Source organism: Rhinoderma darwinii, chromosome 10 (genome assembly GCF_050947455.1).
Source record: "Rhinoderma darwinii isolate aRhiDar2 chromosome 10, aRhiDar2.hap1, whole genome shotgun sequence".
Taxonomy (NCBI): Eukaryota; Metazoa; Chordata; class Amphibia; order Anura; family Rhinodermatidae; genus Rhinoderma; species Rhinoderma darwinii.
In genome coordinates, this window is record NC_134696.1 from 103341892 (window position 1) to 103363678 (window position 21787).

At 46.5% G+C, this 21787-nt stretch overlaps 2 protein-coding genes across 2 annotated transcripts in view; both read right to left on the reverse strand.

Moving 5' to 3' along the window:
* ARHGAP33 (Rho GTPase activating protein 33) overlaps positions 1-8136 on the reverse strand; it is a 77116-nt gene extending 68980 nt beyond the window's left edge. The window contains exons 1-2 of the mRNA XM_075840923.1: positions 8057-8136; positions 2791-2860 (exon numbers count right to left, since the gene is read on the reverse strand). Coding sequence (XP_075697038.1) covers positions 2791-2853 — 63 coding nt within the window. The 5' untranslated portion in view covers positions 2854-2860; positions 8057-8136. The remainder of the gene's footprint in view (positions 1-2790; positions 2861-8056) is intronic.
* Positions 7974-21785, reverse strand: PROSER3 (proline and serine rich 3). The gene is made up of 13 exons (XM_075840458.1): positions 21648-21785; positions 21061-21172; positions 17012-17120; positions 16185-16447; positions 14552-14688; positions 14367-14425; positions 14192-14280; positions 13408-13529; positions 13138-13334; positions 12575-13060; positions 11908-12055; positions 8984-9065; positions 7974-8139 (listed from the first exon to the last, which is right to left on the reverse strand). The coding sequence occupies exons 2-13, from the start codon at positions 21138-21140 to the stop codon at positions 8094-8096; spliced, it is 1818 nt and encodes a 605-aa protein (XP_075696573.1). The 5' UTR covers positions 21141-21172; positions 21648-21785; the 3' UTR covers positions 7974-8093.
* Positions 21786-21787: the final 2 nt, after the last annotated feature.

The window sequence follows — 21787 nt, forward strand, 5'->3', positions numbered from 1 at the left end:
GTGTAATAATAATAATAATAATACTATGTATCAGTGGTGTAATAATAATAATAATACTATGTACACAGGGATGATATAATGTGTCAGTGGTGTAATAATAATAATAATACTATGTACACAGGGATGATATAATGTATCAGTGGTGTAATAATAATAATACTATGTACACAGGGATGATATAATGTGTCAGTGGTGTAATAATAATAATAATACTATGTACACAGGGATGATATAATGTATCAGTGGTGTAATAATAATAATACTATGTACACAGGGATGATATAATGTATCAGTGGTGTAATAATAATAATACTATGTACACAGGGATGATATAATGTATCAGTGGTGTAATAATAATAATACTATGTACACAGGGATGATATAATGTGTCAGTGGTGTAATAATAATAATACTATGTACACAGGGATGTTATAATGTGTCAGTGGTGTAATAATAATAATAATACTATGTACACAGGGATGTTATAATGTATCAGTGGTGTAATCATAATAATACTATGTACACAGGGATGATATAATGTATCAGTGGTGTAATAATAATAATAATACTATGTACACAGGGATGATATAATGTATCAGTGGTGTAATAATAATACTATGTACACAGGGGTGATATAATGTGTCAGTGGTGTAATAATAATAATACTATGTACACAGGGATGATATAATGTGTCAGTGGTGTAATAATAATAATACTATGTACACAGGGGTGATATAATGTGTCAGTGGTGTAATAATAATAATACTATGTACACAGGGATGATATAATGTATCAGTGGTGTAATAATAATACTATGTACACAGGGATGATATAATGTATCAGTGGTGTAATAATAATACTATGTACACAGGGATGATATAATGTATCAGTGGTGTAATAATAATACTATGTACATAGGGATGATATAATGTATCAGTGGTCTAATAATAATAATAATACTATGTACACAGGGATGATATAATGTGTCAGTGGTGTAATAATAATAATAATACTATGTACACAGGGATGTTATAATGTGTCAGTGGTGTAATAATAATAATACTATGTACACAGGGATGATATAATGTGTCAGTGGTGTAATAATAATAATAATACTATGTACACAGGGATGATATAATGTGTCAGTGGTGTAATAATAATAATAATACTATGTACACAGGGATGATATAATGTATCAGTGGTGTAATAATAATACTATGTACACAGGGATGATATAATGTATCAGTGGTGTAATAATAATAATACTATGTACACAGGGATGATATAATGTATCAGTGGTGTAATAATAATAATAATACTATGTACACAGGGATGTTATAATGTATCAGTGGTGTAATAATAATAATACTATGTACACAGGGATGATATAATGTGTCAGTGGTGTAATAATAATAATACTATGTACACAGGGATGATATAATGTGTCAGTGGTGTAATAATAATAATAATACTATGTACACAGGGATGATATAATGTGTCAGTGGTGTAATAATAATAATACTATGTACACAGGGATGATATAATGTATCAGTGGTGTAATAATAATAATACTATGTACACAGGGGTGATATAATGTGTCAGTGGTGTAATAATAATAATAATAATACTATGTACACAGGGATGATATAATGTATCAGTGGTGTAATAATAATAATACTATGTACACAGGGATGATATAATGTATCAGTGGTGTAATAATAATAATAATACTATGTACACAGGGATGATATAATGTGTCAGTGGTGTAATAATAATAATAATACTATGTACACAGGGGTGATATAATGTATCAGTGGTGTAATAATAATAATACTATGTACACAGGGATGTTATAATGTATCAGTGGTGTAATAATAATAATACTATGTACACAGGGATGATATAATGTATCAGTGGTGTAATAATAATAATACTATGTACACAGGGATGATATAATGTGTCAGTGGTGTAATAATAATAATAATAATACTATGTACACAGGGATGATATAATGTATCAGTGGTGTAATAATAATAATACTATGTACACAGGGATGATATAATGTGTCAGTGGTGTAATAATAATAATAATACTATGTACACAGGGATGATATAATGTATCAGTGGTGTAATAATAATAATAATACTATGTACACAGGGATGATATAATGTGTCAGTGGTGTAATAATAATAATACTATGTACACAGGGATGATATAATGTGTCAGTGGTGTAATAATAATAATAATAATACTATGTACACAGGGATGATATAATGTATCAGTGGTGTAATAATAATAATACTATGTACACAGGGATGATATAATGTGTCAGTGGTGTAATAATAATAATAATACTATGTACACAGGGATGATATAATGTGTCAGTGGTGTAATAATAATAATAATACTATGTACACAGGGATGATATAATGTGTCAGTGGTGTAATAATAATAATAATACTATGTACACAGGGATGTTATAATGTGTCAGTGGTGTAATAATAATAATAATACTATGTACACAGGGATGATATAATGTGTCAGTGGTGTAATAATAATAATAATACTATGTACACAGGGATGATATAATGTGTCAGTGGTGTAATAATAATAATATGTACACAGGGATGATATAATGTATCAGTGGTGTAATAATAATAATACTATGTACACAGGGATGATATAATGTGTCAGTGGTGTAATAATAATAATACTATGTACACGGCAGGGTTATAATGTAGGAGTGTATATAATATAATATAATCTATTATGTTGCAGCGGTTTCCTTACCTGTGTCAGAGGTTCTGGCATCTCTTCTTTAGGGGGCTGCTCTGCTGTAGGGGTCACATCCATTTCACATCTGGGGGATACAGATAACGGTCACTCACAATAAATCACCTCTATATCGGGCAGTCACAGAAGATTTTATCAAACCGACTAGGAGCCAAAGCATTAAGACAAGACCTGCTGCTCTCACTGGTGTCTGCCTCCAATAGAACAGCACCCCTAGTGGCCAAACAGTGCATGTACACAAAGGCATAACTTGAACTCAAGAGCTCCTCCTCCACAATAGGGCTCTTCCTGTCATGTGACCCCTTTCGGTTTTACTAAATAGTTGAGAGGGCTCATAGAGGGGCGGAGCATACCATATTTAACAAGCATTTTCCCAGCCCCCTAATGGGCACTTTAACGCGAAGTTCACGCACGTAAAAAAAATCGGCTGTATAACACGGAGCTATTTTCAAGTGAAAACAGCCTCTGATTTTCAGCCGTTTTTGGAGCTGTTTTTCTATTGACCCAATGAAAAACGGCTCAAGAAGTGACATGCACTCCCTTTTACGGGGCATTTTTTTTACGGGCTGTTTTACCAAACGACCGCGTACAAAAACGCCCCGTCGGAACCAACCGCCGTTTTTCCCATTGAAATCAATGGGCAGATGTTTGGAGGCGTTCAGCCTCCGTATCTTTAACCGTTTTTGGGGGAGTTTTAGCCGTGTGAACCTACCCTAAGAGGCCCCAGACTAAGTGTGAATGTGGGCCCCTGATCAGTGTTATTGGGGCCCTTCGCGCCTGTTAACACTTTGTTATAAATGATCATCCCCTTTTAAGGTTTGGGTAGATGTGAAGTCAAGAATAACAATATCCGGGGTGGGGCTGTCTCCGCAGTGTGGCCCCGACTCCGCAGTGTGACCCCCTGACTGGTTTTTATGACACAACAGCGGGTGCAATCTGTGGATTTCCAGAGATCTAAGTGGCTGAATTATATTTATTTCTTCACTTTAGTTACTGAAGAAATTGGGAATTTCCCAAAATTTTTAAAAAGTCTCAATCGCCTTAAAGGGGTTCAGCTCAAGGACACGCCATATTCATAGTCACCCAGCTTTCCCAGATGCAGATAGAACTATGAAACTAAGAGACAGAAAAGGAAGACTCCGGGATCTTTTTGGACTTTGGTTGGGAATGTTCCTTAATTTGCAGTCCCCCCTCCCCCCATGCCTCGGCACCGTCAGTCCGGCATTACCTTGTTTGGCTATTTAACTAAGCAAAGGTCACAATGTACAAAGCAGGAACTTCTGATGAAGATGACACAGACCCCAAGACCACAACGAGCAGCGGCCCGGCCCCAATATGTGATGAGGAAACGGTCATGACTGTATATATCGAACCACATACACACGACTGCGGGGGATATACACGGCCTTGTATTGTTCTGCCTCAAACATATTCCGTGTGAACAAACCCCAATAGAGTAGAATGAAAACTTCTGCAACTTTCTAATAAACATTGTAGACCGAATCTTCACCATTTTCAAGATCTCTGCTTGCTGCCAGTAAATGGGAACATTCTCGTTTACATCCAGAGGCTGAAAACACATAGCTCTTACCTGCACTGATACATTGTAACAACCTACCAGCCCGGAGTTCAGCCGTAGCTGTGTCTACGGTCCGTGATTACGGCACAGAGGGGCCGCGGAGCGTTATCACGGACCGCGCGCACACAAGATACGCATTCATTTCATTATTATTTTTGCGCACTGGGTAATGCACGGACTGTGGAAATCATGGTCGTGTGCGTTGGTCCATAGAAAAGCATGTTTTATACTCTCTACGCAATTGCGGATAGAATACGGCCACAAAACTACGGTCGCGTGCATGACGCCAAAGAGTTGTTATGCTGTGTTCACCTCGTAGAGAATTGTCTACACTGGATACATTGTAACAAACCCTCAGCTGTGAGAAACAGGAGGTCAGGACGGGTTTTCAGTCTCTGGGCGTTGACAAGGTTTCCATTCAGTGATAGCATGCAGAGATCTTTGAATAGTGAAACAAATTTATTAAAACTGGTGTTTTTAAATAGAAAGTGCGTTGGAGTGAAATGCGGCACATTTATTAATGGAAATGTGGAGACCACGCCCACTCTATAAACCCCGCCCACTTTCTCTGCGCAATCCAAAACTGGCGAACGCCCAGAAACGTTGCCAATTCTTCCGCACATATGACGCGTGCCACGATTTGACTCCAAAGCTCAAAAACTGGCGCAAATCTTTTGATAATCTCTCCGAAAGTTTTTTTTTAGACCTTTGCAGGACTTTAAGTTTGGCGTAGATAAGACCTAGTCACGCAGCAGTAGTATAGCCGGTGTCTCTAGCGCAGACGCTCTGCGGGAATGGTGGCAGATTTGTGGTGTGTACGCGGTCGTTTACGGAGAACCCATGGATGACTCCGGGGAACCAGCTGCAACAATTGTGTAACAGATACATCAAATCTAACGGCTCACCTATAGGGGGGCTCAGGAGAAGGGTCCGGGGGAGGGGGCGTAGGGCAGGACTCACCTGTCGGCCAGGTAGCCGTCTGTTCTCTGCTGTTCGTATGCAAAGCGCGAGTGTCTTTGTTTCTGCAAACGTGGAACTTAACTCAGCGACTGAAGAGGAAGCCTAAACGGGAAGCCGCTGGTTAACCCCTTTCCTGCCACAGTCTGTGTACGAGCAGATCCGAGCTGACGATAATCCGGGTCACCGAACTCACCTGAGCCGGCGTAATAACGGACGGGTTACCGGCCCTGTGGCAAAACACGACCCCGCGGCACATGTCCAAGGTGAAATATGTCAAAGTATCAACCCCCCTCCATATTGAGTCGGTCTCATCTTTTAATATTTAGACATTTCGGAGTTACCCTGGTAACAGATTTTGGGTGACCACTAATAATGGCCGCCATTACCGTGCCCATAGAGGGGTCACTCCTCTTCCTACAGACCCTGAAAGGCATCTGCAGCGTTATGGGCCGTTCCATCCCTCCTGCTTTGTGTGTCAGTGCACACTGTTTTTCTGGCATTCTATTCATAAACTAGTCAGGCCAGAATAGAGCTGGAGGATAAATACATATGACCAAATCTAAACTAAATCTAAATCCTCAGCTGCATCAACCCCAACCCGACTCTAAAAATAAAATCAGGAAGTTTGCTTGTGGTTAGAAGGACGAAGTGGTGGTGGTAGTCGCACAGCGGAGGCTTTGGGTGTGTTTGGAGAGCAGTAGATTTGGTTATAGGTACAGTCCAGGTTCTATATAATGTCACCCGTGTGGTAGTGATGTCGTTACTCAGAGTATAAATCCGCAGGCTGCGGGGCAGCGAGCACTGAAGAGCGGAGCGCGATACTGAAAGTGGAGGAAAAGGGACAATTCAGGAAGGAAGTTTCTATAAAGCAGCACAGAAAAGAAAGTCTTCAGGCTCAGTTCACACCACGCGACTGACGCGCGGCAAATCCAGGACCGGCCTAGTCAGAGATTCCAGGAAATCTCGTGTGCACGCTGCCATGTTTTTTCGGGAAGGAAAATGACCTGCGGTGCGGATTTTAAAATACGCATTTCAATTTATCTTGCGTTTCCAAACGCGCAGATTTACGCACCAAAACTCGCACCGAAAAACGTGTGATCCGGGGAAGTTTTAACCTGCGAATTTCCTGCGGTTTTGGTGTATATATTTCGCAAGAAAATACGCAACGTGTGCATGTAGCCTAAAGAAGCACTCCGGGATATCAGGAGGGTAAGGCCCTGTAAACAAACTAGGTTTTCTAGCGCTGTTTTTGACGCGGAAACCACGCCAAAAAGTGGCCGAAAACCTATTGATTTCAATGGGAGGCGTTTTTTTTCCTGCGAGTGGGGAAAAATAAACGCTTGCGGGTAAAAGTGTCGTGCCCTTTCTTCAGGCGTTTCCGTCTCTGACCTCCCATCGACAACTGCGGTTTTCGCTGCGCTTTTTGCTCGCGCGGCTCAATGGCCATGGCAGAAAAACACAGTAAAAACCGCGGCAAAGAGAGGGCGGGCAGGTCAAAGATTTTTCCGCCTGCAAAAAACTCTGCAACACGTGTCGGATACCAAGTTGTATGAACGTCACGCGACAAGAAAAAGGTACGCGATTTAATGTACCGAGACGTGTCACGCGACACGAGCGGCGACGTCACAACGCGACCACCAGCGGCGACGTCACAACCCGACCACCAGCAGCGACGTCACAACCCGACCACCAGCGGCGACGTCACAACCCGACCACCAGCGGCGACGTCACAACCCGACCACCAGCGGCGACGTCACAACCCGACCACCAGCGGCGACGTCACAACGCGACCACCAGCGGCGACGTCACAACGCGACCACCAGCGGCGACGTCACAACGCGACCACCAGCGGCGACGTCACAATTGATTTTCTTGTCAGGACCTACAATGAAGCGGAGTCCTTATTGGGGTGGGTGGTCCGCTCCTCAGAGTACAGATCCTCCTATTCCAAGAAGTGGCTGCGTGGCCCGCTTCCGCCTCTAGGGGCTCCGATCTGTACACAGCGCGTATCCAGGTGATAGGAATCGGTATAAACAGTCTGGACCCCCGGACATAGAGGTCTACAAGTATTCAGAGGATAGATCTCTAATAAAGGGGTCGTCTGATCTAACTAAAGCTTAAAGGGGTATTCCCACCTTACACATTTATGGCAGATCCACAGGAAACGTCAAATGTGTGATCGATGCGGGTCCCGGCATTTATGTAAAAAAAACAGGGGTCCCCCAATCCGGGACCCACACGTATGGCATATCCTGTGGATGGGAATACCCCCTTAATTTCGGTATAACAAAAGTTCTGCAACTTTCTAATATAATTTGTGTTTCAATGCCGTTTTCAAGATCTCTGCTTGCTGTCAGTGAATGAAAACATGATTTACATCCATAAGCCAAACCGAAAAAATTATTCTCATAAATTGAGGATCTGCTACTATTGCGTCCAGCATAGACAATGCGTTGTAAGCTAAATATCCTGGACTCCAGACTGAAACATTTTACCTGCACTGATACATTGTAACAAACTATCAGGACAGGAGATTTGTGGTGTTTGTGTTTAGCTCAGAGTATGTAATATACCAGAATTTCAATACGCGGGCGGGCGGGCGGGGGGGATCTGACTTTTGGGAATGAAAAATGCAATGAAATTTTGTCCCACTATTTTATTAAGAAAATAAGAAATCATAATTCACAATAAATAGAAAATTCTATGTACAATAATAAATATTACTTAATAGTCAAACAGGCGAGAGGTCCGGGAGACGGGATTACGGCTCTCGCTTCTCCAGTTCATCCAGTCTGGAATCCACTGCCCTGTGGGAAACAATAGAGAACGTCAGCCGGCACCGCGAGACTGGCGCAAAGCAAGCGGAACCTGCAGGTCATAGTGTGGACTATTGTCAAGCATCTTGCTTTATTTATTTTGTACTGATCTCGAGATTATATATATATATGCTCTAGTCACACCCAGAGCTGCAGTTATCCTTCTGCTGATCGCTACCTGGAATATGGCAGACAAGTAACCTAACAGCTCAGCTCTAATTATGTAATAGTCATTCCTGTATGTTGTAATGATCTTAGGCTATGTCTTATACTCTAGTTACATCCAGAGCTGCATTCACAATTCCGCTAGTTGACTATTACCACTCAAGTTGCCCTGTACAAAGGGTCAATAGATGTTGGTAATAGATTCTATGACAAAATGCATCCAGGTTGCCGCATGTAAATGCTCAATCCTGGTTCTTGGTGAGGTGTTCCTGGCATTGCAGGGGAAAATTTGGCAATGTGGGATTTTTAAAAATTTCATTCACTGACATGTAACACACATATTATATATATATATTTATTAAGATTGTTCTACACCAGAAAGAGCTGCAGAAAAATACGTAATGCATGAATGAGGCCTAAAGAGCAGGATCTGCTGCGGTGCATTGTGAGAGATGTAGTGATTATACAGTAGATGTAGAACAGTGCATTGTGGGATCTCAGGTAAGCGGTTAGGGGTGTGTCTGTCAACATGGCGCTGACAGATTCCAGGCAGCCGCCAACAAAAGGCTGAATGCGGCTGTGGACGGCTTCAATAAAACTTCTTACATGGAGTAAAAGTACGAAAATCCATCCGTGCGGGACCGAACCCTCCTATATAAATGGACATTACCGGAGCCTTGAGCGTAAGGATCCTCGCTGGTCACGCAACACCTGCAGCAGCGCGTCATCCGCAAATTCTGCCCCATCCGAGTCTAGAATATAAAGGGGGTTTTATAAGATTACGCTGGTCAAACGTAAAATAAACGATGACGGATCTAATCCCCAAATCCCCCTTGATGAAGTGAGTCGAGGGGCCGCTTATCTCAAGGAAAAACAAAAAGGATGGGACAGGTCGGACTTTAACCCTTAAATCCTTTGACAGAAAACATTTAGGGACAGTCCTGACTATTCCCGCTCCGGTCACGGCAGATTATGCGGCTTCTACAGGAGTTTTCTGTAAATAATGATATTGAACCTGTACTCTTATAAATCTTTCATGTGTCAGTCACCGGTCAGAAGATTTGATTGGTGGGGGTCCGAGCACTGAGACCCCCACCGATCGCTAAAATGGAGCGTCTGATAGACTTTCCCCTATTGAGCCGGTACACCGCTCCGAGGAAAGCCAATGTAAAAACGAAGTGGCACAGATGGGAGTCAGCGCTGTGACCCCCACCGAGCCAAACTTCTGACAGGTCACTAAGACACGCCAAGTTTTCTGATAGTTTAGCTGCACTTTAAAGGTGTGCTCAGAAAACGTACGTTATTTTTTGTAGAGGGTCAAGTTATTCAATTTTACAATATATTTTCTGCATTAATTCCTCAGGTTTTCAGGACCTCTGCTTGTTGTTATGTAGGAACATTCATGGTTTACTTCATAGTGGATACAATTCTGTCCTGGTCACGTGATGTACACACAGGTTCACAGCTCGTTCGTTACAGTATCTGTATTAGAGCTGCCTTGTAACGATCCCAGCGCCTGCGTGTACATCACATGACCATGTAACGATCCCAGCACCTGCGTGTACATCACATGACCATGTAACGATCCCAGCACCTGCATGTACATCACATGACCATGTAACGATCCCAGCACCTGCGTGTACATCACATGACCATGTAACGATCCCAGCGCCTGCGGGTACATCACATGACCATGTAACGATCCCAGCGCCTGCGTGTACATCACATGACCATGTAACGATCCCAGCGCCTGCGTGTACATCACATGACCATGTAACGATCCCAGCACCTGCGGGTACATCACATGACCATGTAACGATCCCAGCGCCTTTGTGTCCATCACATGACCATGTAACGATCCCAGCGCCTGTGTCCATCACATGACCATGTAACGATCCCAGCGCCTGTGTCCATCACATGACCATGTAACGATCCCAACACCTGCGTGTCCATCACATGACCATGAAACGATCCCAGCACCTGCGTGTCCATCACATGACCATGTAACGATCCCAGCACCTGCGTGTCCATCACATGACCATGTAACGATCCCAGCACCTGCGTGTCCATCACATGACCATGTAACGATCCCAGCACCTGCGGGTACATCACATGACCATGTAACGATCCCAGCACCTGTGTGTCCATCACATGACCATGTAACGATCCCGGCACCTGTATGTCCATCATGTGACCATGTAACGATCCCAGCACCTGCGTGTACATCACGTGACCATGTAACGATCCCAGCACCTGCGGGTACATCACATGACCATGTAACAATCCCAGCCCGTGTGTCCATCACATGACCATGTAACAATCCCAGCACCTGCGTGTCCATCACATGACCATGAAATGATTCCAGCACCTGTGTGTCCATCACGACCATGTAACGATCACAGCACCTGTGTGTCCATCACATGACCATGTAACAATCCCAGCACCTGTGTGTCCATCACATGACCATGTAACAATCCCAGCACCTGTGAGTCCATCACATGACCATGTAACGATCCCAGCACCTGTGTGTCCATCACGACCATGAAATGATTCCAGCGCCTGTGTGTCCATCACATGACCATGTAACGATCCCAGCCCGTGTGTCCATCACATGACCATGTAACAATCCCAGCGCCTGTTTCCATCACATGACCATGTAACGATCCCAACACCTGCGTGTCCATCACATGACCATGAAACGATCCCAGCACCTGCGTGTCCATCACATGACCATGTAACGATCCCAGCACCTGCGTGTCCATCACATGACCATGTAACGATCCCAGCACCTGCGTGTCCATCACATGACCATGTAACGATCCCAGCACCTGCGGGTACATCACATGACCATGTAACGATCCCAGCACCTGTGTGTCCATCACATGACCATGTAACGATCCCGGCACCTGTATGTCCATCATGTGACCATGTAACGATCCCAGCACCTGCGTGTACATCACATGACCATGTAACGATCCCAGCACCTGCGGGTACATCACATGACCATGTAACAATCCCAGCCCGTGTGTCCATCACATGACCATGTAACAATCCCAGCACTTGCGTGTCCATCACATGACCATGAAATGATCCCAGCACCTGCGTGTCCATCACATGACCATGTAACGATCCCAGCACCTGCGTGTCCATCACGACCATGTAACGATCCCAAGCGCCTGTGTGTCCATCACATGACCATGAAATGATTCCAGCACCTGTGTGTCCATCACATGACCATGTAACAATCCCAGCACCTGCGTGTCCATCACATGACCATGTAACAATACCAGCACCTGTGAGTCCATCACATGACCATGTAACGATCCCAGCACCTGTGTGTCCATCACGACCATGAAATGATTCCAGCGCCTGTGTGTCCATCACATGACCATGTAACGATCCCAGCCCCTGTGTCCATCACATGACCATGTAACGACATGTGACCGCTAAAGCCAATCACTGGCCGCAATGTTGACGTCAGTGGGGTTGACACGTCACCGCTGCATCCTTTGCCTCCCCCTTTTCTGGGCTCTCATATACCAGCAAGAAAGCAACAGATTCACTAGTGAGCAGCCCGTGGAATGAGATCATTACCTTCTGCTTCCTCCAGAAGATAAGCGGCAATCTCTACGGGCTGTGGATCAGCGTCCTCCTCTGTGAAGGGGGTTGAGGGTCTCCGCTCCCTCTTCTCAGATTTGTCTTTCGGAGATGGTAGAGGAGAGAAAAGTCTTTCCGAGATCACCTGTCACATGAGGAACCAAGAAGAAGAACCAAGACGAGCATGAAGTGAACTGTGAAGTGGAAAATGACGGCTCGCAAAGGATCATGGGAAGATCGTTTTTTCTAGTGTCATTATAGAATATGGAAATAATGAGCAATTAATAGTCATTCTAAAGATTTGTACTCAAAGAGGAGCCGGGACAGCCGTGCATTACATGGACAGTCTATTCATCTCAATGACAACTGTGTAATGCTTCATTTCCCCTGTGGTGGCGCTGCAGAGGAATTGAAGAATTGCTGCCAGTTTCCAGCAGGGATCACATCTGAAAACCCCTTTAAATAAACCCAGTATATAATATATAGATATTTTCTTATATGAAGTCACTAACCTATAATAAAATGACTTGTATCTGGCATCAAAAAGACCCAACCGGTGCCAAATACAATGGAATGGCACCCCTAGTGGCCAATCAATGAAAATAAAAATGCACCTGGAACCATGCTCAATGGCAGTGCACTTTTTTTTTTGGGCATATTTTACCTGCTCCATTGCTTGGTAAACTGGTGATTCGGGAACAGGAGCCTCCGTGGTTCTCGCTGGAACCCGTTGGGTCGGCCCCGTCTTGTCTCTTCTCCTCCTGCTTTTGTCTCCTTTAATCCTCATCTTTTTTTCTGCCTTCCTCTGCCGCTCCGGGGGTGCGTTACGATGGTGCGCCTGCTGCGTCGGGTCTCCTACATGTAAGGTGACGTGGTCACTCTGCCGGGCTGCTGCATCAACACCCTCTTCCTCCTGCTTTACCTGAGGTGCACCTGGCGCAGTCTGGCGGTGGACGCAGGGGAGGAGGTCACACAGGAGGTGCAGATGTGGAGTAACATTACACGTTTGGGTCATACTTGGACTGGCCAGAGGGACATTGGTGAGGTAGGAGATGGGAGTATGCGGCTCAGGTGGAACGCATGATGTCTGTACTGCCCCTTGTGGCGATATTTGGTAAACTGAATCAGTAGAGTCCTCTGTGTGAACAACCTATGGAGAGAAGTGTGACATGACATGAATGGAGACACTATACGGCCACTCATACTTCTTGTATTGTCTACACATACCTGTTTGAGGATCCGGATAGGTGGAGAAGGGCTGCGTTTTCGGGTGGTGAAGTGCGGCGTCCCTTCTCGTGCCTGCTCCATTTTCCTGCGCAGTCGCCACTGATACAGAATGTCTTCCTCAGGTGCGAGTGTAGGGTGGGCTCGAATTGATGGCGCAGGCCAGATTAGATTGGGTCGCAAAATCGGCACGACAGGGGCTACAAAAACAGGCGGGGGTTAAATTCTATAAACCAACATAGTCCAGCGTGTGTGAAGCAGAGCTTTCCTTACCTGTGTCCAGCAGGGGCGGTCTCGTCCTCCCGCCATCACACTCCGAGCTGGAGACATTAGACGTTGGGGAAGACCCCAGACCAACAGAACTCACCGGACCCCCGCTGCTCAGAGACGACTCGCTGTCACAGGACACAGAGTGACACGGATTAGACTTAGTTGGTCGTTCATATCATAACGGAGTTCAAGACAAAACAAACTCGGAGACGTCGTCTCTTATTTCTGTGTCACAGGAGATGCCAGAAATGTCCGATAGATGCGGGTCCCCCCATCTCTAGAACGGAGCCCCCTAAAGCCCGTTCTAGCTTACTCGGCTCCCGCTGCGTCCCGGCCACTTCCTGGTTAGGTGGTCGGGAGTTCCGGAAACAGCCGAGTGCTCGCTGAACTGGGCTGTTTCCGTAACTCCCATAGAAGTGAATGGGAGTTACTGAAACAGCGTAGTACGGGAGCTGCGCTGTTTCCAGAACTCGGTAGCTGTGGAAACAGCGTAGCTCGCCATGCTATGCTGTTTCCATAACTCCAAACCACCTAACCAGGAAGTGGCCAGGACGCAGCGGGAGCGGAGTAAGCTAGAACGGGGTTTAGGGGGCCCCGTTTTAGAGATAGGTGCGGGTCCCAGAAGTGGGACCCGCATCTATCGGACATTTATAATATTAACGATCGTAGGTCCCCGTACATATAGCATCGTCTTAGGAGTCATCGCTGATTATCGCTGCATATTATTATATAAGTCACATAGGGGGGGGGGGGGGGGGAAGCGATCCTGATAAATGCCACCACTCACCTCCTCAGTATCAGCTTCCCTGCTCTAAACTGGAGTCCAGCAACGTCCGCGTCTTCAGGACAAATCCTGGAGTCACTCAGAGAACTTTCCTAAAAGAGAATATGAGACAATAAGGGAGGAAACATCCCGACTTTATAAACGATACATCACATAATACACGACACGAGTCACTTACCTCAAGTCCGGACGTCCCCTCCAGAACGTGAGCAGAAGATTCGAGAGGAGCCGAAGTTCCTGCAACAGCATTCAAACGGCTCAGAAACGTGCAGCTCATTGCAGGTAAAGTGTCCCTCTCGTTATAAGGGACTGGGTTTTCCAGGACCTTAATATTGGGCAGCGTCACGAGCATGTGACACTCACCTGAATCACGTCTAAACCTCTGCCCTTCTGGGCTCTCAGTGGACTCCTGCAGCCACCAAAAGTCTTTCAGTCCAGAATGTGGAGGCGACCGGTCCGTGCGGCTGGTGGGACGCCCACTGCGAAACCTCGCTACGTACCTGTCAGTTACATCAAAATGAGGTTAAAAGAACGTGCCATCCAAAACGAGAGGCGGGGGGTGATTACATAACAATAATCAGATCTTGCTGCCACTCCCATCATGCTCTATTCTAGGATCCCCTGATGTAAGTTTATGCTGGAAATTGACCAGAGCAGACACAAAGTAAATCCATGAGCTCAATGTGTGAAACCCGATGTCTACTTCTCCTCTCCAATCTCCTCTTTATATATAGAATGAATCTACATAATCAGCGGAGTCACTGTGTATTTACATGGCATTACTGATCCTGAGTTACATCCTGTATTATACTCCAGAGCTGCACTCACTATTCTGCTGGTGGAGTCACTCTGTACATACATTACATTACTTATCCTGTACTGATCCTGAGTTACATCCTGTATTATACTCCAGAGCTGCACTCACTATTCTGCTGGTGGAGTCACTCTGTACATACATTACATTACTTATCCTGTACTGATCCTGAGTTACAGCCTGTATTATACTCCAGAGCTGCACTCACTATTCTGCTGGTGGAGTCACTGTGTACATACATTACATTACTTATCCTGTACTGATCCTGAGTTACATCCTGTATTATACTCCAGAGCTGCACTCACTATTCTGCTGGTGGAGTCACTGTGTACATATATTACATTACTTATCCTGTACTGATCCTGAGTTACATCCTGTATTATACTCCAGAGCTGCACTCACTATTCTGCTGGTGGAGTCACTGTGTACATATATTACATTACATATTCTGTACTGATCCTGAGTTACATCCTGTATTATACTCCAGAGCTGCACTCACTATTCTGCTGGTGGAGTCACTGTGTACATACATTACATTACTTATCCTGTACTGATCCTGAGTTACATTCTGTATTATACTCCAGAGCTGCACTCACTATTCTGCTGGTGGAGTCACTGTGTACATATATTACATTACTTATCCTGTACTGACCCTGAGTTACATCCTGTATTATACTCCAGAGCTGCACTCACTATTCTGCTGGTGCAGTCACTGTGTACATACATTACATTACTTATCCTGTACTGATCCTGAGTTATATCCTGTATTATACTCCAGAGCTGCACTCACTATTCTTCTGGTGGAGTCACTGTGTACATACATTACATTACTTATCCTGTGCTGATCCTGAGTTACATCCTGTATTATACTCCAGAGCTGCACTCACTATTCTGCAAGCTTCATAGCTGAAGTCTCCCAGCATTCCCCGTTTCTTGTGATCTGCATTCTGGTAAATATCCCCCTTACACAAGGTTCTGTAATCATTAGGTAAAGGAAAAACTAACTATGCCCCCAGCAAAATAGGAACTCAGCTAAGCTCTGATGACAAGCTTGCTGACGGTTTCCATTAAAAACCAGCAGAATTGTTAGTGCAGCCCGGGACATAAATACAGTACATTGTTTGATGTCGGGTATAACTATGCAGGTTATAATTGATCACATTATCAGCGTTACTTAATCACCTTGCTAGGACTGATTCTTCGGACTCCAGGACTCTCTGCTTATCCGTCATTCCGCTGTTGGAAGCCGTCGGCCTCTCATCCCGCTCCGGAGTTTTACTGCTTCCTTCAGAGGACGGCCACGATTCATCAAAAGGCTCAGAGGAGTCGGACTCGGGGAGGCCGGGCACCAGCCGCTGGGATCCCACTAGAAAGTGGAGGTCAGGGGGACTGAGCGCATCAGAGAGATGGTGAGGAAGTGATCGGAGACGATCAGGACTGAGAACCTGGACCAAGATGCAAAACATCAGGACAATTTACACGGAGCGATAATTGGGGTCAGGTTTTAGTTGCATTTTGCGCTCTACTATCCGTATACAGTTCAGTATAAAGTGAAATACAATACACTTCCCAATAATTCAGAAAGCCTGATAATCCAGCACCAATCAGATTAAAAGGGTCGCCCGTGTCGGCAGTAGATGCCTCCGTACACTGTATAGCAACCGCACGGCCGTCGCTATACAGTGCACAGAGCCGTCTGCTGCCGACACGGACATCCGGTGCCCGGAGCAGCTGATCGGTGCAGGGTCCGGGAGTCGGACCTCCACCGATCATATACTGATGACCTTTCCATATGAAAAACGACCCCATGCCGAGACAACCCTTTTAATCTGGCATTGATGGGACCCGATTGGTGCTGGATTATCAGACTTTCTTGGGGTACGCGGATAGGTCATAGGTCATCAGTATGAAAAACCGCCCCGTGCCCGGACAACCCCTTTTAAAAAGGTTTTTCCCCGTATTTCTGGCGCTGTGATTTTTCACATAAAGTTTTCGGTTGTTGCGCTTACGGTTTGTTTCTGCGCCTCTGTAAGCGCCTGCGGCGTTGACGGGTGATAGTGCGTCCTAGTCCTGGTCTGGGTTGGGAACGGGTCTCCCTGGTTGGAAAACACGGCAACGCTGCACAAAATATAAAAAACCATAAACGTCCTCAGCTCTATATAATGTATACAGAATATCCCTACACCGCACCCTTACTACTATATATCACACAAGGGATGGCGAGCCCGGGTCATCAACAGGTGAAAACCCGCCGCCTGGAAAATGCAGTATCAGTGTCCGCCGCACCGCGCTCATCCATTATTAAAGGCGCAGATCAGTTTCCAGTCTCCCTTGTCCTCAGGTACAAAGACAATAGAAGAGATGAAAGAGCAGAGCGCGGGAGCCGGGGCCGCGCCACCGAACCGAAACGTGGACCGCGGCGTCCGACAGCCTCACCTTTAACCCCTTCACGCATCCGGACGTGCCATTACGTCCAGGGGGTGATGCTTGGAGCGCGCTCCATATGCGGCGGGTGTCAGCTGTGCTTTATAGCGGACACCCGGGACTAACCGGGATCGCGCTGTTCCTGGCGGTTTAACCCCTCAAACGCTGTGAACATTAGTATTGCAGTATATTGTTCCAACGATCGCTGGTTCAAGTCCCCTAGGCGGGGGGCTGATAAACGGTGAAAAAAAAAAAAAAAAAAAAGTTAGATTACGTTTTTAGTAGTAAAATAAATTTAAAATATTAAAAAGTTTATTTTTCTCTAAAAAGTAAACAAAAAACCATCAAGGAATCGCAGTTTTTTCCAACTTCGGCCCGCAAAGAATTTTTTTTCCCGTTTCCCAGCACATTATTTGGTACTTTAAATGCTCCCAATAGAAACTACAACTCCACCCGCAAAATATAAGCCCTCGCACCGCTCCACTGACGGGAAAATAAAAAAAGTGATGGCTCTAGGAAGGAAAAATGAAAATCAAAAAATAGCTTAGTCCTGAAGGGGTTAAATGGCACAAACGGTTTGTTTCCAGGAGGAGTTTGGTTTATGCATAAACAGCAAAGCATTATCCCTTGCGCCCCCTAGCTGCAGCTCTATGGTAGTGCTTCTCCAAAACATAGGGATTTAGCAATAATGATGAAAAAATAATAATTCTGCGAGCTGGGGGGGGGGGGGGACGGGGGACGGGGGACGCTGCGGACAGATGGAGGTTTCGTCTACACAGCGACTTTGGCCACGACACAAGCCACACGGCCAAAAAACGATGCGTCGCGCTGCCTGAATCGCTGTAATGAAAGCGAATACGGCCGCGTTGTAACCTGCAGGTTGTCGAGACTGCGACAACCGCAAAAAAATCCTTCAAGTTGGGGGCCGGAGGAACGAGAGAACCGTTCCCGCCACTTCCAATTTCAAACCTGGTCCCCAGGTAAACTAGAACATGGGTAGTGGAGGTTGGAAAGGATTGAAAATTCCTGCCAAAGTTTTGGGTGGAGTTCCCTTTAAGGGATTGTCCAGTTTGGAGAACCCCTTTTTATATCAGGAGACCCCTAAAAACGAGCTGGAGATCCTGCCAATCATTGGTTATCTCTGGGTGAAGCGGCCGCGGACTTCTCACTTGCGGTTGTCGTGTATTTTTCTCCCTCCATAAAGGAAACATTGAGGTTTTTACTTAGACCGGCGCAAACAAAAGTCGCCGTAGAAGCCGCGGTCTGAACCGGTTGATTACACTTGATGTCCATGCACATCGTGAGCGGCTGGACGTTGCTGCGTCAGGATTATCACACGGGCACAACAAGCGTGACCAGGAGCGGGGCAACGGCGGAGATCAGAGAAACCGCCGACCTCAGTCATTAACGAAATCACTTTGAAATCAAAGCTGATCCCAGAAAATGAGCAGAGGGACCCCCCCCCCCTTTAATTGTGCCAAAGGGAATCCCTGTGACTCAAAGGACGGGCCTTACGCGGACAGATAAATGTATCGGAGTACGGACTGAATAGAAAGTCTATGAGCCCGTGCTCCAATACATTTATTTCCGGAAAAAGCCGAACAGACACGAAGAGGCCGAGCGCCCACATGAGACCTACAGCGGCTTCATTCTAGCGATTGGTGGGGGTCTCAGTGCTCGGACCCCCACCAATCCAATCTTCTGACATGTCACTATGACCTATCAGAAGTTTGTCAAACGTTTAGCTGCACTTTAAATAGAAGTCCCAAAACATAAAGTAATAAACACAGAGTCGGCATCGCCACGACTGTAAGAACCGGCACATCACACGTACAGCGCCATTTATGATGGGTTTATGCTGTAAAAATAAATAAAATTAAATCTGCAGCGGAACGACTTTTTTGTCAAAATATTTATGAATATAGACCAGAGGTAGCGGCCTCCTCTGTATGGCGCGCCGATGAAAAAAAAAAAATAAAAATATATCAGTGATGAAGCGCCGAGCGCGCCGGGCAAACATGAAAGTCATAAGAAACGGTTACCACGTATGTGACATAAATCAATGAATCAGTTAATTAAACTTCCATTTCAGGGTGACCCTTGTCCCCGACTTTCTTTGCAAAGATGATTTACCTGCGGTGCATGGGAGGCTACTCAACACCTGCTGGGGGGGCACATAGGAGAGACCGTGACTACTGAGCACCAACTTGGGGGGGGCACATAGGAGAGAAAGCTGCCAACTTTTGCTAACTCTACTTTTACAGAGTGGTTGCTGATCTCCTTGTGCCGCTGATCTCCAGGAGAGGGGGGGGGGGGTACGGCGTTGTTTGCTTGTCAAGTGTTCAGAGGCGACAAAGACAATGACGCTCCCTTTCCTGGTGATCAGCGGCGCCAAGCGCATAACGAAGCTCCTCCCTCTCTCCCTCCGTGTTCAGCGTCGCCAATCACACAGCAGCAATGGACACAGGAGGGGAGTGCGCCACAAACCATGCCCCGCGTGCGGCACCAGTGCCATAGGTTGTGACCCCTCATATGGATGATCATGTAAATGGACTAGAAAAATGGCACCAACAACTCGTCGCGCAAAAAACAAAGTCTCACATTGTAACGTCAAAGAACAAAAGTTACCGGCGCCGGAATCCCGAGAGGAAAAAAATCAAGACATTGTTCTGTCCTTAAGGGATCGAGCCGGGAAATGAATCGAAAAAAAAATACAAAGCGAAATTCAGAGCAATTAATCGACGTCATCCTGCGAATTTCGGTTTTAGCAGAAAACCTGCTCGCCCAGTCACCGTGTATCGCCGGACGCGAGGCAGTGACATCATCGCCCCCCCCCTCCTCACTGGAACCGCGTTAGGGGAGCATATATACTGTGTCGGGGGGCATTATACGGCGTCGGGGGGCATTATACGGCGTCGGGGGGCATTATACGGCGTCGGGGGGCATTATACGGCGTCGGGGGGCATTATACGGTGTCGGGGGGGGGGCATCATACGGTGTCGGGGGGGGGGGGGCATCATACGGTGTCGGGGGGGGGGGGGCATCATACGGTGTCGGGGGGGGGGGGGCATCATACGGTGTCGGGGGGGGGGGGGGCATCATACGGTGTCGGGGGGGGGGGGCATCATACGGTGTCGGGGGGGGGGCATCATACGGTGTCGGGGGGGGGGCATCATACGGTGTCGGGGGGGGGGGCATCATACGGTGTCGGGGGGGGGGCATCATACGGTGTCGGGGGGGGGGGGCATCATACGGTGTCGGGGGGGGGGCATCATACGGTGTCGGGGGGGGGGCATCATACGGTGTCGGGGGGGGGGGCATCATACGGTGTCGGGGGGGGGGCATCATACGGTGTCGGGGGGGGGGCATCATACGGTGTCGGGGGGCATCATACGGTGTCGGGGGGCATCATACGGTGTCGGGGGGCATTACATACAGCAGGTTCAGGGGATAAATATGAATTCAAAACGCAGTATGCAAATAGGGGGCGTGGCCTAAATCATCATCGTCGAGGTCACGTGTTCATGATGATTTGATCCTAATCGCCGGCTCCACTGAGGGTTGATGTCATGTACAGGCGGAGCGTCGCTCATGAGCGAGGACACGAGGGACGACTCCATGACATTTCTCGCACCTGCTCCTAATGGTCGGCTGGATTTCGGCAGCGACCTCCTCGCTTCTCTGCGGCGCCCGGACTCCGGAACAACGAATCATCAGCGACCACGTCCCGCGTCGTCTCCTGTCAACTGAGGAAAATCCGATTTAGACATTTGGAATCGGTCTCTATTTCTGGGAAAGCTGGGTGACACCAACATGGCCGCCATGACGACTCCCACAGGGGCGCTACATACAGTCCTGAACAGCAAACCTGCCTCGTAATGTAGAGATAAGCCTGTCATTCAGGAGGCCAGGAAAGCTGGGTGACAACCGCTGCGGGAGCTGTAGTGGCGGCCATATTGGTTGTCACCCAGCTTTCCCAGACACCTGAATGGCCGAACTGCCTAGTTATACATCGCTGCTGTATGGAAGCAAAACTATTGCCATTCAGGAGTCCAGGAAAGCTGGGTGACTACTTTTGTGGGGACAATACCAGTTGATTTGGATGAAGAAACAAATATTATGAGAATTAGAGCCCAGAAACCGTCGCGTAGCGTCAGCCGTGAGCTCTCCGCGCTGGTGATGAGGGAAGTTCACACATTTATATCAGCCATTGCTCATTACCTCTCCTCTTCTCTCCTGCACTCGAACCTCCCGCCGTTTCCGGCCGCCGGTCTCCTAGCAACTGTCACTCTGCCGCGAAGGATTCTGGGATGTAACTTCCTTCCAACGGCAGTTCAAACTACATTACCCGTCATCCCTTT

What these genes read in the sequence shown, in the direction of transcription:
- PROSER3 (XM_075840458.1), bottom strand. Translation starts at nt 21,140, where the DNA reads ATGATTCGTTGTTCCGGAGTCCGGGCGCCGCAGAGAAGCGAGGAGGTC. An exon ending in AGGGGACGTCCGGACTTGAG is followed by an intron (nt 14,281 to 14,366) that starts GTAAGTGACTCG and finishes ATTCTCTTTTAG; the next exon opens with GAAAGTTCTCTGAGTGACTC. An exon ending in TCTTCTGGAGGAAGCAGAAG is followed by an intron (nt 9,066 to 11,907) that starts GTAATGATCTCA and finishes TTTATATTCTAG; the next exon opens with ACTCGGATGGGGCAGAATTT.